General features: G+C 37.5%; 1 protein-coding gene across 1 annotated transcript in view; it reads right to left on the reverse strand.

Annotated features, from left to right (window-relative positions):
* Window positions 1-544: 544 nt before the first annotated feature.
* HEPHL1 (hephaestin like 1) overlaps window positions 545-14,228 on the reverse strand; it is a 97,116-nt gene continuing 83,432 nt past the window's right edge. The window contains exons 15-20 of the mRNA XM_061202701.1: window positions 10,856-10,962; window positions 7,592-7,814; window positions 6,125-6,264; window positions 1,363-1,525; window positions 843-914; window positions 545-747 (exon numbers count right to left, since the gene is read on the reverse strand). Of these exons, the coding sequence (XP_061058684.1) occupies window positions 545-747; window positions 843-914; window positions 1,363-1,525; window positions 6,125-6,264; window positions 7,592-7,814; window positions 10,856-10,962 (908 nt within the window). The remainder of the gene's footprint in view (window positions 748-842; window positions 915-1,362; window positions 1,526-6,124; window positions 6,265-7,591; window positions 7,815-10,855; window positions 10,963-14,228) is intronic.

The raw sequence follows: 14,228 nt of genomic DNA on the forward strand, positions 1-14,228 counted from the left end.
ATGAAAGAGGAAAAGGCCAGGGGAGCTGGCTAAAGCCTCCAAAAATTTCATTTGGTCAAATTCTATCAGCAGATACTGATTTAGACATTTTCATGAACTCCTCAGAAAGTTATTTTTCCTGGAACCACTAAGGGAAGCATGTTACATAACAACGTTGAAAAATCAGTGCCATTCCAGTTAGATGTCTGAGGCAGTGTAACTCTTTCCCGAAATTGTCCATCTAGAGAATTTGACGGTTTGTTAAGGAAGCACTATCTAATCTAAGAATTATGAAAGACAGAAAACAAAGATATCTTTCAGAGGGTCTTCCCACTTCAGCGAATTCATTCAGAGAACAGACTGGGTCAGTTTTCTCAGTCATGCCCACTCTTCTTTTTCTCTATTTTATCCTGAGGATTATTCACAGCCCCTTTAAAATAAATAAATAAAAGCAAATTGCTTTGAATGTGTTCCAGAGGATCAGAGCCTGATCCAGGAAACAGTGTCAGACTTCCTTGGTGAACGATACCCTGGTCCATTTTCCCTACTGAGGAAGACCAGCAGGTCACAGAGCATCCGTGGGGAGCGCACAGGACTGGACTTCCTGATATGCCACCCGCTTCCTTGCAGAGTACAGTGTGAAGGAGAGAATCACCGTGACAGTCAGAAGGAGGAGTCCGATGATGAAAAGGATGACCAAGGCTGCTTTGGCTCCTCTGGGACCCAGATTCTTGCCGAAGAAGTAGAGCTGCTCCTTGCCAGGTTCTTCTGTGCAAAAGAAAAGTAAGGTGTCAGGCCTCTGCCTTTCCCTGGGGAGTGAATACTGACCATTCACGTGCAGGATTGGGGGAGGGTATCAATACCATTAGAGGGCGCTGTGGCCGGGTGGGACGCTCCTCCAGAAGGAGGCTTGGTGAAGTAAGGAATCCTGTTGTCTGGACAAAGAAGACAATTTGATGGTTTATAAACAATAGAAGTAGATTCTTTTCATGACATGAGTTGTTTCAAGAGTTATGTCATTTCACCAACAAAGATTTTATCCCATCAGTATCTGTAAGTCTTTGTTGGATACTCTCTGTGCTACTTCATGCCAGTACACATGCTGTTCATACCCCATCCACATTGCAAGCTTCTGCTCACCTGTTAAGATTCATCTATGGAACCTTGGCTCATGTCTCCAAACTGTTAATCATTGCCTCCTGCTGCTGTCAATGAACCCTGTACTCTGCACTCTATCTTGGCATATGTCATATTCTATTATGGTTAAATGTCTGTCTCTCTTACTTGACTCTGAACTCCTTGGGGGCTCTCATGCCTCCTATTTTCAGGGTCTACAGGAAGCCTGGTGCTATCTAAGCCAGCATCACTGACAGATAACAGTACCGATGTTTCGAAGGACTGTGTAGGTTGTCTCCATGCCAGCATGGATGTGGTCAGATACATGACAATGTAATAACCATGTCCCTGGATGATCCACAAACAGTTCAATGGTTTGGAATGTCCCGGGAAAGAGGTCATATACATCTTCTCGGTAAGATTTATCTATCTGCAGAAAGAAGGGAATAATAAAGATAAGAGCAGAAATCAATAAAATCAAGAATAGGAACATCATAAAGATAAATCAAAGAAACCAAAAGCTGGTTCTTTGAACAGATCCATAAAATTGTTAAACCCTGTGGAAGCCAGCTTGTGATGGCCCCCAAGGATCCCTGCCTCCTGATACTCATAACCTTTGTAGTCCCCTCCTGCATTGTCTGAGGGTTGGTCCTTGAAAGCAGTAGCATATGGCAGAAGTCATGGCATTCTACTTCCAAGAGTCTTAGACCCTCTCTCTCACTCTCTCCCCTTGGATCATTCACTCTGGGGAAAGCCAGCTCCCATGTCATACCCACATGGTGAGGAACTGAAGCCTCTGACCAACAGTCCTATGAGTGAGCTTGGAAGTGGATCATCCAGCCTCAGTCAAACCTGATGACTGTAGTTTCAGCTGACATCTTGACTGTAGCCTGGTGAGAGATGCTGATTCAGAACCAACTACTAAACTATTTCCAGCCTAACCCAGAGAAATTGTGAGATAATAAGAGTGAGTTGTTTTAGGCCACTATGTTTTGGGGTGACGTGTTATGCAGCAATAGATAACTAATACAAACCTCTAGACAAACTGATCAAGAAAAAATTTAAAAAACACAAATTACAAATATCAGAGATGAAAGAGGAGATATCACTAAGACTTTATAAACATTATAAAGGATAATAAAGGAATGTTATGAACAACTCTTTTGTCCATGAATTCTACAACTTAGATGGTATGGATAAGTTGCTTAAGATGAAAACTACCAAAGTTCACTCAAGAAGAAATAGATGACCTGAATAGATTATCTATTCAGGTTATCTGTTAAAGAAACTGAAATTATATCTATTAAAGAAACTGAAATTGTATTAAGACCTTCCAACAGATTAAACTCCAGGTCCAGATTGCTTCATTGGCAAATTCTACCAAACATTTAGAGAAAAAAATAATACCATTTCTAAACAAACTCTTCCAGTAAACAGAAGAGGACAGAACACTCCCAACTCATTTTATGAGGCCAGCATTAGCCCAATTCTAAAACCAGACAAATAATTTACAAGAGAAGAAAGCCACAACCAATATTCTTTATGAACATATATGCAAAAATCCTTAACAAAACACTAGCAAACTAAATCCAGCAATATATAAAAAAGGATAGTGCATCATGACAAAGTAAGGTTTACCGGGGAATGAAAAGCTGGTTCAACATTTGAAAATCAGTCAATGTAATTCACCAATAGACTAAAGAAAAAAAAATATGATCATCGCAATAGATGCAGAAAAAATAGGATTTAACATCTGTTCATGATTAAAACCCTCAGCAAACCGAGAATAGAAGGAAACTTCCTCAACCTGGTAATGGGGTCTACAAAAACCTACAGCTCACTTTATATTCAATGATGAGTGACTAAATGCTTTCCCCCTAAGATTAAGAATAAGGCAGGGATCTCTACTTTTGCCACTAATACTCAACATTTTACTGGAGATCCTGGCTAGTGCAATAACACCAAAAAGGAGCGGGGTGGGGGTGGGGGGGTGCATACAGATTGAAAATAAAGAAATAAAACCATCTCTATTCACAGACAACATGATTTGCCATGTAGGAACTCCCACCCCCAAAAAATAACCATCTACAAAAAGAAAATCTACAAAAGCTACTAGTATTTGTTCAGCAAAGTTGCAGGATACAAGGTCAATTATACAAAAATCAGTTATGTTTCTATATACTGGCATGACAATTAGAAATTGAAATAAAAAGAATACCATTTACACTATCACCAAAACCCATGATATTGGTAATAATCTAACAAAATATATTCAAGATCTGTGTGATGACAACTACAAAACATTGATGAAAAAAATCAAACAAGTTCTAAATAGAGAGATATGCCATGTTTGTGGATTGGAAGTCTCAATATTGTTAAGATATCAATTCTCCCCAAATCAGTGTACAGATTCAATGCAATGTCAATCAAAATCCCAGCACAATTTTAAAAGCTGATTCTAAAATTTATATGGCAAAAATCTAGAATAGCTCAAACAATCACCATCTGATTTCAAGACTTTTTATTACACTAAAGCAATCAAGACAGTGTGGCATTTAAGAAAGGACAGGCATATAAATCAATGTAATAGAACAGAGAGCCCAGAAATAACCCACATGTATATGATCAATATGATTTTGACACAGAGGGAGAAAGGATAGTCTTTTTGCTGAAAGGTGGTGGAAGAATTGGACGTCTAGGGACTTCGCTGGTGGTCCAGTGGTTAAGACTCCATGCTTCCAATGCAGGGGGCATGGGTTTGATCCCTGCTTGGGGAACTAAGATCCCACATGCCGTGGTGCAGCCAAAAAAAAAGAAAGAAAGAAAGAATAGAAAACTTGGATGTCTCTCTGCAAAAAATAAGCCTGAACCACATATAAAAATTAATTTAAGATGGACCAGAGACCTAAATATAAAACCTAAAACCATAAAACTTCTGGAAGAAAATCTTTGTGACCTTGAGTTAAACAAAGATTTCTTAGACATGACACCAAAAGCATGATCCATGAAAGAAAAAAATGATAATTTAGACTATATCAAAATTAAGAATTTCTGCTCTTTGATAGATAATGTTAAGGGAATGAAAAGATAAGCCACAGACCAGGAGCAAATATTTACAGATCATATAGATAGAAAGGATTTGTATCCAGAATATATACAGCCCTCAAACTCAACAATAAGGAAACAAACAATCCAATTTAAAAATGGGCATAAAATTTGGACATCTCACCAAAGATTTACAGATGGCAGATGGTAGAAAAGATAGTCAGTATCATAGCCATTAGGAAAATTCAAATGAAAAACGAGATACCAGAATATACTTAAATGGATGGCTAAGGAAAAATAAAGTAAGAATGGAAGATACCAAGTGCTGATGTGGATGTAGTTGTGGTCAAGTGGTACTCTCATATATTTCTGGTAGGCGTGCAAAATGTACTGCCTCTGTGGAAAACAGTTTGGCAGTTTTCATAAAGTTAAGCATATACTTACCACATGGCCTAGCAATCCAACCCCTAGATATTTTCTCAAGGAAAATGAAAACTTATGTTCCCACAAAAGCATGTACACAAAGGTTTATAATGACTTTATTTTTAGTAACCCCAAACTGGAAACAACCCAAATGTCCCTCAGTGGGGGAACGGATAAACAAATTGCAATACATCCATACAATGGAATATTGCTCAAAGATCGAATGGAACAAACTGCCGTTACAACAAGGTGGATGCAATTCAAATGCCGATACAAAATGAAACAAGCCAGATTCATAATGCTACAGACTGTATGATTTCATTTGTATGACATTTCAGAAAAGGCAAAACTATAGAGACAAAAAATAGTTCAGTGGTTGCCAGGGGTTAAACATAGGGAAGTAGATGACTCTAGAGGGTGCAAAGGGGACAATTTAGGGGGTTGATGGAGGTGTTCCGTGTTTTGATTAGTGTTGGTTACACCGCTGTATGTGTTTATCACAACAGAACTGTATACTAAATAGCGTGCATTTTACTCAGTGTAAATTATAGCTTAATTTAAAATATTTATGTATGTATATAAAATAATTTTTATATGTATGTAAAATGATTGTATGATTTTATAAATTTTACTAAATTTTATATATTTTACTAAATTTTATATATTTTTAATATAATTTTAAAAATGAGGATTGAAAAAGCCAAGTTCTGAAAAGCAGCATAGCCATTTAATATGTGAAACTAAAATCATTGTAGGTTAGTACTTGGTATCTTAAACTGTGTTGCATGAATATACAGAGGGGAGAGGATATTAGATGTTTCATTAGTTGCTGTTCATTCCTGTATAATTGGAAAAGGAGCAGTGCAGGTTTTCCCTGCAGATTAGATGTGATTATTCTTTTCTATTCTACTTCCTTGTAGACTGCACAGCTCTTGAGATGACAGACTATTTGGACCTTATCCCTGAGATTCTGATTCATCAGGTCTGGGGTGGGGCCTGGCAATCTGCTTCTTAAACGGCTCCCCAGGTGATTCGGCACAGCCAGCACCACCCATAGGGTGCAACTTGATGCTCGAAAGGCAGAAAGCCACACATGGTCCAGCCCAGCCCACTAGGGCAAAAGTCAAGGTAAAATTTTGGGCCCAAGCCAAAGCTTGAAATATCTCCTTTACTAGAGAGGACTATTCTGTTGGCTAATCACATAGAAAAGAAATGGAAAAAGGGAAGGGAAAGAAAAAAGAGAAAAGTAAAAAAAAAAGAGGAAAAGGGACAAAATACTATGGGTACTTTCATATACGATACTCCAGAGTGGTCAGAATTATCCCCATATAACTGATGAGAAAACACATCTGAAGCTCAGAGGTTTTTTTTTTACAAGCATAATAAAATACATATTAAGAAATATCTACCAGTGCAAGGACACAATCATATTTTTCTGTTCCATTCTCTAATATTCACTAACACCCCTCACAAGCCTTATTGCAAAATAACTCTCATTTCACAATGGAAGTATATTGAATCTGTTAGTAAATCTTCCCCAAAACACTTTTCTTATACTTACCTTGAAAAGAAAGCTCTCAGCATGATAATGAATGGTGTGTATGTCCACTTCACTTCCTATTCCTAACAGATACCAGTTTGTCATTGTATTTTCATTCATGATGAGGCCATGGAGATTCCCAAAAATCTTTCCATTAATAGCTAAGAAGGTAAAAAGAGAACAGCCTTTGATTAGTGATGATTACTTAATCTGGTTTTAGAATTGATTCAAGAAGATCTTTAGGTCATCAATATTTTCATCTGCCTGGTAAACATGTAATAATCTCACTCACACTTGCCAATGTCCCCACCATCTAAGACCCCAAATTCAGAGTACTAAGAAATCCCTATAAAAGAGAGCCAGAAAAGAGAAATAGTAGTTTGTTTTTAAAAGCTATCTCTTGGGTAGCAGTACATGTTGGTTGGAATATGCCAAATAGGCATATTCCCTTTATGGGGTAGATTACCGCCTCATGTGTGAGGTCGCCAGATTTATACCATTCTACAGTTGAGAGGACAAAAGCCAGAGAATTAAGTTTATATAAATCAAAACTGAAGCAATTAAATGGTATTTACTTAATATTTCACTTTCTGAGAACTAGTTTGGGGCAAGTTCCTAAACCTGGCTGAATCTCCAAAAAAAGGAAAACTTCACATGGGCTGAGCCCATGATCTAACAATTACCAAAGCATGCTCAAGCTGGGCTGACATGGCGAAGACTTTCACTCCTCTGCTTTCTACTAACTTTTTATTCTTTGCATCATGACACAACCAAATGAGTTACATTCATTAAAAAGAGAGAGCCTACTAAGAAACTTTTGGGAGAGGGAGGCAAAATTGTAGGGGAAAGAGTAGCTGAATCAGAGATCAGGCTACTATATTCTAATCAATGTTAGCAATTAACTAGCTTTGTTACCTTGGGCAAGACCTATCTTTTTGCACACTTTTGGCCAAAAGTAGATCTCGGTGAGAGAGGATAGGTATGTCAATTAGAACACATTACTTACACTTAAAAAAAAGAAGTACCTTGAATTTCAAAGAATTAAATAACATAGACACATTAAAACAGAAATTTGGTGATGGTGTTTCATGTTCCAGAGACAGTTAAACCAGCCCCTCAAATTTGAACAACTAGAAGTTATCCTGTATTCTTATAGAAATATAGCAATAAGTGATCATTCATTTCCTAGGAATTACTTTACAGTCTGATAGTTTAGGGTTCCCAGCATTCAGAGATACAGCTCCCTAAACAGTTGGTCCAAAACCTCATTGGAACTTGCGGGCAGCCAATCAATGGCTTGGCTGGTTCCCTCTGAAGGAACGCTTTAGAGGACTTTCTTCAGTCCAGGTGCCCCTGGGAATAAAGAAGAGCTCAAAGAGGGAGGCTGGGACCTTGCACAGATTTCTATGAGCTTATCTCAACAAGAGGGAGGCTGGGACCTTCCACAGATTTCTATGAGCTTGTCTCCTTTTTAAACCTCTGACATACCATGCATTTTGTTGCTCTCCTCAAAATCATCAGAGGGTTTAAAATCTTGTGGATCTTTATTAAGATACTTCTTAATATTGTCATCCAGATACCAGGATTCATTCTCATTAAATACCAAAAACAAGAGAACAAATTCATAGTCAACGTCGCTTCTTCTTCCCTTTTCATTCAACACTCCTTCCCTGCATGTAATCAGAGGACCCATCAAACCACTATAGGTATCCTGAAAGAAAAATAAACTGAATTAGAAGAGCCTTTGAATAATTTAATAACACTGATTAATTGCTTGTAAGAAAGTCATTGTAAAAATACTAAAAGACTATTGACCAAGGAATAAGTACTAAGAAATCCTGAAGAATAGGGTGATCTTTGTGAAAATTTAGGACTATTTCTAAAAATTTGCTAAGAGTGAGCTTTTTGAGGGCTGAGGCTGTGTCCTTCACTCATAGCTGAGTCTCCAGAGCAGAGCCCAGTGTCTACGACATAGAAGGCGTTAAATAAATATTTGTTGAATAAACGAATGCTTATTTCTATTTTCCTGTGTGCTTTTCAAGTGAGACTGTATTTTTTTATAGAAGTGTAGTTGATTTACAATGTTGTGTTAGTTTCAGCACAATGATTCAGTTATGCATATATACATATATATAAATATATAATATTCTTTTTCAGATTTTTTCCATTATAGATTATTACAAGATGTTGAATATAGTTCTCTGTGCTATACAGTAGGTCCTTGTTTATCTATTTTATGTGTAGTGTGTATCTGTTAATCCCAAACTCCTAATTTATCCCCCACCCCCGCTTTCCACTTTGGTAACCATAAGTTTGTTTGCTATGTCTGTGAGTCTATTTCTGTTTTGTAAATATGTTCATTTGTATCATTTTTTTAGAGTCCGCATACAAGTGATATCATATGATATTTGTCTTTGTCTGTCTGGCTTACTTCACTTAGTATGATCATCTCTAGTTCCACCCATGTTGCTGCAAATGATGTTATTTCATTCTTTTTAATTACTGAGTAATATTCCATTGTGTGTGTGTGTATATATATATATATATATATATATATATATATACATATATATATATATATATATACACCACATCTTCTTTATCCATTCATCTGTTGATAGACATTTTGGTTGCTTCCATGTCTTGGCTATTGTAAATAGTGCTGCTGTGAACATTGGGGTGAATGTAGTTTTTTGAATTAGAGTTTTCATCTTTTCTGGATATATACCCAGTAGAGGGATTGCTGGATCATATGGTAACTGTATTTTTAGTTTTTTAAGGAACCTCCATACTGTTCTCCATAGTGGCTGCACCAATTCACGTTCCCACCAACAGTGTGTGAGGGTTCCCTTTTCTCCACACCCTCTCCAGCATTTATTATTTGTAGACATTTTGATGATGGCCATTTTGACTGGTGTGAGGTGAAACCCAAGTGAGACTGTATTTATAGGTATATACAGATGCTTATATTCCACGTCCTATGGATAAAAGTTAGCTGGATGATTTAGGAATTGATATGAGCCCATGGATGACTTCCATGTCGAGTTGCTCAGCCCTGAGCTTTCCTTTGATGGAAAACTCCCATATTTTCAACTGCCTATTAGCTATTCTACCTGGATGTGCCTCTTGCAACAATTCAATCTGCTAAGCATTTCTAAAATGAATTTTAGTATTTCCCTCAAACCATTTCCTTCTCCTGAATTCTCTGTTTCTGCTAATAGCACTATGATATTCCTTGTCATTTAGTTCAGGAAACTTGATATCAATGTTTACTTCCTCCTTCTTCCTCACTCCATCCCATCTCATTTGTTATCAAATCTTACATTTCTTTTCCCTTCACAATGCCTCTCCATTCTGTGACTTCCTTTCCATTCTATCTGCCGTCCTTCTAGTGTAGGATATTAACACCTCACCCTGGACTCGAAATTGGCTCCTCTCTGGTCTCTGCTCTCCGCACCTCCAGCGCATCCTGTTGACAACCATCAGATTAATGTCATCACTCCCATATCTAGAGGTCTTCAGTGACTTTCCAGTGATGGTCCTACTGAATAAAAGACTAATCCTCGACAGGTCCTGAAGCCCCTCATGTGCTCTCCCAGTGGACTTTTCTAGCTTATGCTCCCTTGCTGCTTTCCTTTTCTACCCTAGATGATAGCCACACGGGACTCTCAACATTTCCCAAACACACCTTCTACTTCCCTATTTTCAGCTTGACTCATGATGTTTTCTCTTCCTAGACTCTCTTCCCAATGCCTCCTCTATAGCCCTGCACTCCTATAAAACTCACCAGATTCAGAGTTGTAATATCATTATGGGTGTGCACATGTATTATTTTCCCCGAAGATGATAAGTTCCTTCAAGACAAGAATATTTGCAGCCCTCATAGTACTTGGTGGGGTCATTTGTGCATCACAAGGGCTCAATAAATATTTGTTGGGATGCACAAAGGAATCAACAAATAAATGTGGGTTTCCCATAATTCTAATATGTAATTTTTTTTTTTCAAGTGTCTGGTATGTTTCTCCTGAACTCTTGCGCTCTCCAATACAACTCAAGGACATTAATGCAGCCATCTAATATTTAAAATGAAGGCTAAGATAATCCCTCACTTTTTAAAATAATGGGAAATGTTTACATTTTATATCAGATATGACCTTAATTTGGTCTTCAATTTATGAAGTATAATTCTAGACTAGTTGTTTTATATACACATACCTGACTCAAGTTCAATATTGAATCTTTGCCTTTAATTTCTAAGTAAAGTTAGCCTATTTATGATTCAAATATTTTGTAGTTTCAGTTACTAAGTTTACTTGGAGTGTGTTTTCTTTCCTGAGCCCTTTTTCACACATCAAAAACCATGGTATAAATTAAATTAAAATATATATTTATTTTATGGTTATCTATTTTACATATCCACTCTTGCTTCAAACTACCTTGTAAGTTCTAAATTTGGTAATTGAAACATTGAGATTTTATTTTTTGCCCTATAATTTAGATCAAGTGTCAGCAAACTTTGTTTTTGTAAAGCACCAGATAGCAAGTATTTTTTACTGTGTGACCCATACCATTTCCATCACAACTACTCAACTTCATCATCAATAATGCAAACAAACAGGCATGGCCATAGTTTGAGACCCCTGCTCTAAACCAATACATCTTTTCACATATACCCACCATAGTTGTGATAACTTGAATAGTCAGCTTAAAGCCATATCACTTTGAGCATTTTGGTGGCTCTCTCCACCTTACCTTCACAAAGTTTACTGTTGAATAGTAAACCCATGGAATACAATTTGGGTCAGATGGCCCTGGACCGGACCTTTTAGGGACATTCCATCTGTAAGTTTTTATTTCTCCTGAAACAAATGAGAAGAAATAGAAAAAATTTTTATTCGTGTTACCTCTGTTCCAGACAATTTACCTGAAGAAATACAAACAGATTCTTCGTATATTTTGGTTAAAATTTATTGCTGAGTAGAACTGCCCATTCATTAGATATGTTCCCATTAAATTCACATCTTGATTTTCTGCAGGTTCAAAATGATAGATTTTCATTTCAGACTATAGCCTTCCATCTTAGTTTGCCTTTTCTATTATCAACTGATGTTTATTCAGGAAATGAAGACTTATTTTACACCTCAATTTTTTTTCCCTCAAATTTTGTATCTTTTTCCTAAGAGTTACGCTTGAGCATTCTTGAGTTACTGTGGGCCTCAGCCTTGGCTTCTTGTGGAATCAGCAGGGAGCTTTGTAAACTCTCACTGCTCAGGCCTCATCCCAAACCAATGAAATTAGAGTATCTGGGATCTGGTACTAGGGTACCAGTATATTCCTTAAGCTTCTCAGGTGATTCTAATGTGCAGGCAGGTGAGATCTAGTTGGAACCAGAGAGAATCAGAGAGGCCTAGTTTCAAATCTCAACCCTAATGACTTGTTTTCACTCAACCTTGACAAGCTACTTAATCTCACTGACTTTTAGTTTCCTTATTTGTAAAGTGGATTAGTCATCCCAGTTTTCAAATTGTTGTGAGGATTAAATGAAATAAAATACCTAGAATAGTGTCTCACATTGAAGGCAGTCAATAACTGCTAATTTGTATGTATACTAATAACAAATACATGCACTCCCTCTTGTCAGGCCCCATATCTGTGCATCCCCTGGGGCTGACCCAGAGCCTTGCAAAGGAGTCATAAATATATTCATGAATTATCAAGATAATCACATTGTAAAAGGCTCATTTAAATTGTTATCTCCTTTTGAACTGTGTCCCTTCCCCATCCTATCAGGACAAGCAACCTACAGCTGAATGTGAGCCACAAAGCAAAACAAAAGTAATGCTTACATGAAACTTTGCTCCATGTTTGCTCATGCACCAGTTGGTTAGCGATATAATTTTAGGTCTAGTTTCCATGATTTTCATTATAGCCCCTATGCCTTGGTAATCACAAGATAAACAACTGATATTTAGCTTTCTAAATGCAAGTGACTACAGGGGTGGTGTTAAAGTTGGAACAATCCATCGTCTACCCCAGCTGGGAGCCCAGCTCTCATCAAAAAGAGGATGCTAAGTAAATGTTTGTTGAGTGATTTAATAAAAAGGAGAAGAAGAAGAGGAGGAAGGAGGAGAAGAAGGAGAAGAGGAAGAGGAAGGAAAAGGAGGAGAAGAAGAAAGAGAAGGAGAAGAAGGAGGAGGAGGAAAGGAGGAGGAGGAAAGGAGGAGGGGAAAGGGAGGAGAAGGGGGAAGTGGGGGAAGAGGAAGAGGAGAAGAAGAAGAAGAAGAAGAAGAAGAAGAAGAAGAAGGAGGGGGAGGAGGGGGAGGGGGAGGAGGAGGGGGAGGGGGAGGAGGAGGGGGAGGGGGAGGGGGAGGGGGAGGGGGAGGAGGAGAAAACTGATAGGGGCTTACTTTTCTTAAAATGCTAGTTTGCTCTCTTCATCGCATGCATGCCCTGATTAAACTTTCTTCTCCAAGTTGCCTGGACTTCCTGCACAAAGTTAGTTTATTGCTCCTACATCCAATCTCTGGGTTCTTCCAAATCTTTCTGCCTTATTAGAGACCCTTGTGGGGACTGAATCCCTCTGAGTTCCAGTAAAAAAATAATAATAATTTCTCCTTTGCCATGCTCTAAACATTTTTCTCCCTACTCTCATTACCCGCACATCTAGGACTCTTGGAAGGCCAGTCAGCATAGAGGAGTTGTGTCCCTTGCCTCTCCTCACCACCAGGGCACAACAGCCTGGGAGGGGTCACACCAGCTTGCCCACAGCCCTACCAGAGCTCCCCGCCTCCCATGGCTAATAGGCATCTTTCTTCCTCCCTTTAGAGTTGCTTTCAACCATCAAAAATAAATATATTTAATAGCTTTTTTGATCCATTTTAAACCATTTCCCTCTTCATCAAAGCAAGACACATCCATTATAGAAAACCTAGAAAGTATAAAAAATGTGAGGAAGTAGAAAAGATGATCACTCTGCTGTTTAAAATACCACCACAAAGATAAAACCATTATTAACATTTTGGCTTATTTCCCTTCTGGTCTTTCTTCTATACTTGTATTTTGCTTAACAAGTCTTTCCCATGTTATTAAAACTTTCTTAAATGTCATTTAATGATTGTACAATGGTCCATTCTAAGAATATTCCAAAATTGACTATTTCTCTGTAGATAGACATTTAGATGTTCATGAGAAGTTTCTTGAAGCAGCTTCTGATACTGGGAGTAGGTAGTGGCAGAAGTTGGAATAGTAGCCAATAACGATTTTCCTTCCCACAACCCAACCTTGAATAGATACCTTGCTAACTTTTTCTAGTGATGCATTAGATTGTTTTCTTTTCTTTATACCTATTTAAATTTTTTAAAATTTATATGACCTTTATTGCAATTATATAGCATTATTATAACATTATGTATTCATCAGAGGTAAAATGGAATATAACTCCCCTGTAATTATACCTATGGTTGCTATCAATTTCGTAACTGAAGGTCACAGGGGCTCTTGACATTTATCACAAGCACACTTTAACTGTGTAAATGTTGTGAAAGCTCCTTAAATTGTGAGCTCTTCTCACAGTTGGAGTTCTATCTCCTTTATAAAGCCTTCCCTAATTGTTCCTAATTAAACAATCAGTCTTCACGGGTTTTCTTTCTCTGAAATTTTATCAACACTCTCAGATATATTCTTGAAATTCTTCACCACTTAGAATTTCATCTTGCGTAATCTGCACTCTTGCTGAAATGATTCATCTTTTTTTCTTCCAAACTCATTTTAAGCATCTTGAACGAAATGTGTGGTTAAGAGCTCAGGTCCTGAAGTCAAACAAACTGAGTTCCACTATTACTAACGTCTGACCTGGTTAAGTTCTTTACTCCTCTTTGCTTCAGTCACCTGTTAAATGGGCATAACTACCATACTTCATCAATTACAGGATGCACATTTTTCACAGTTTAGCACATCTGATGTCAGGATGTATCTTTCTATCAGTGGCAAGTTAAAGTTTAATTGGCAGCATGTTTTTTTTTTTTCTTTCTTTAGTAACAGATAAAGTAAGGATGGCCATTACAATTGATGGTATGAGGTTAAATGAAATATGTTAGTGTCTACCTCCCTGGGTTATTTTAAGGAT

Source organism: Eubalaena glacialis, chromosome 10 (assembly GCF_028564815.1).
Source record: "Eubalaena glacialis isolate mEubGla1 chromosome 10, mEubGla1.1.hap2.+ XY, whole genome shotgun sequence".
NCBI classification, from domain to species: Eukaryota; Metazoa; Chordata; class Mammalia; order Artiodactyla; family Balaenidae; genus Eubalaena; species Eubalaena glacialis.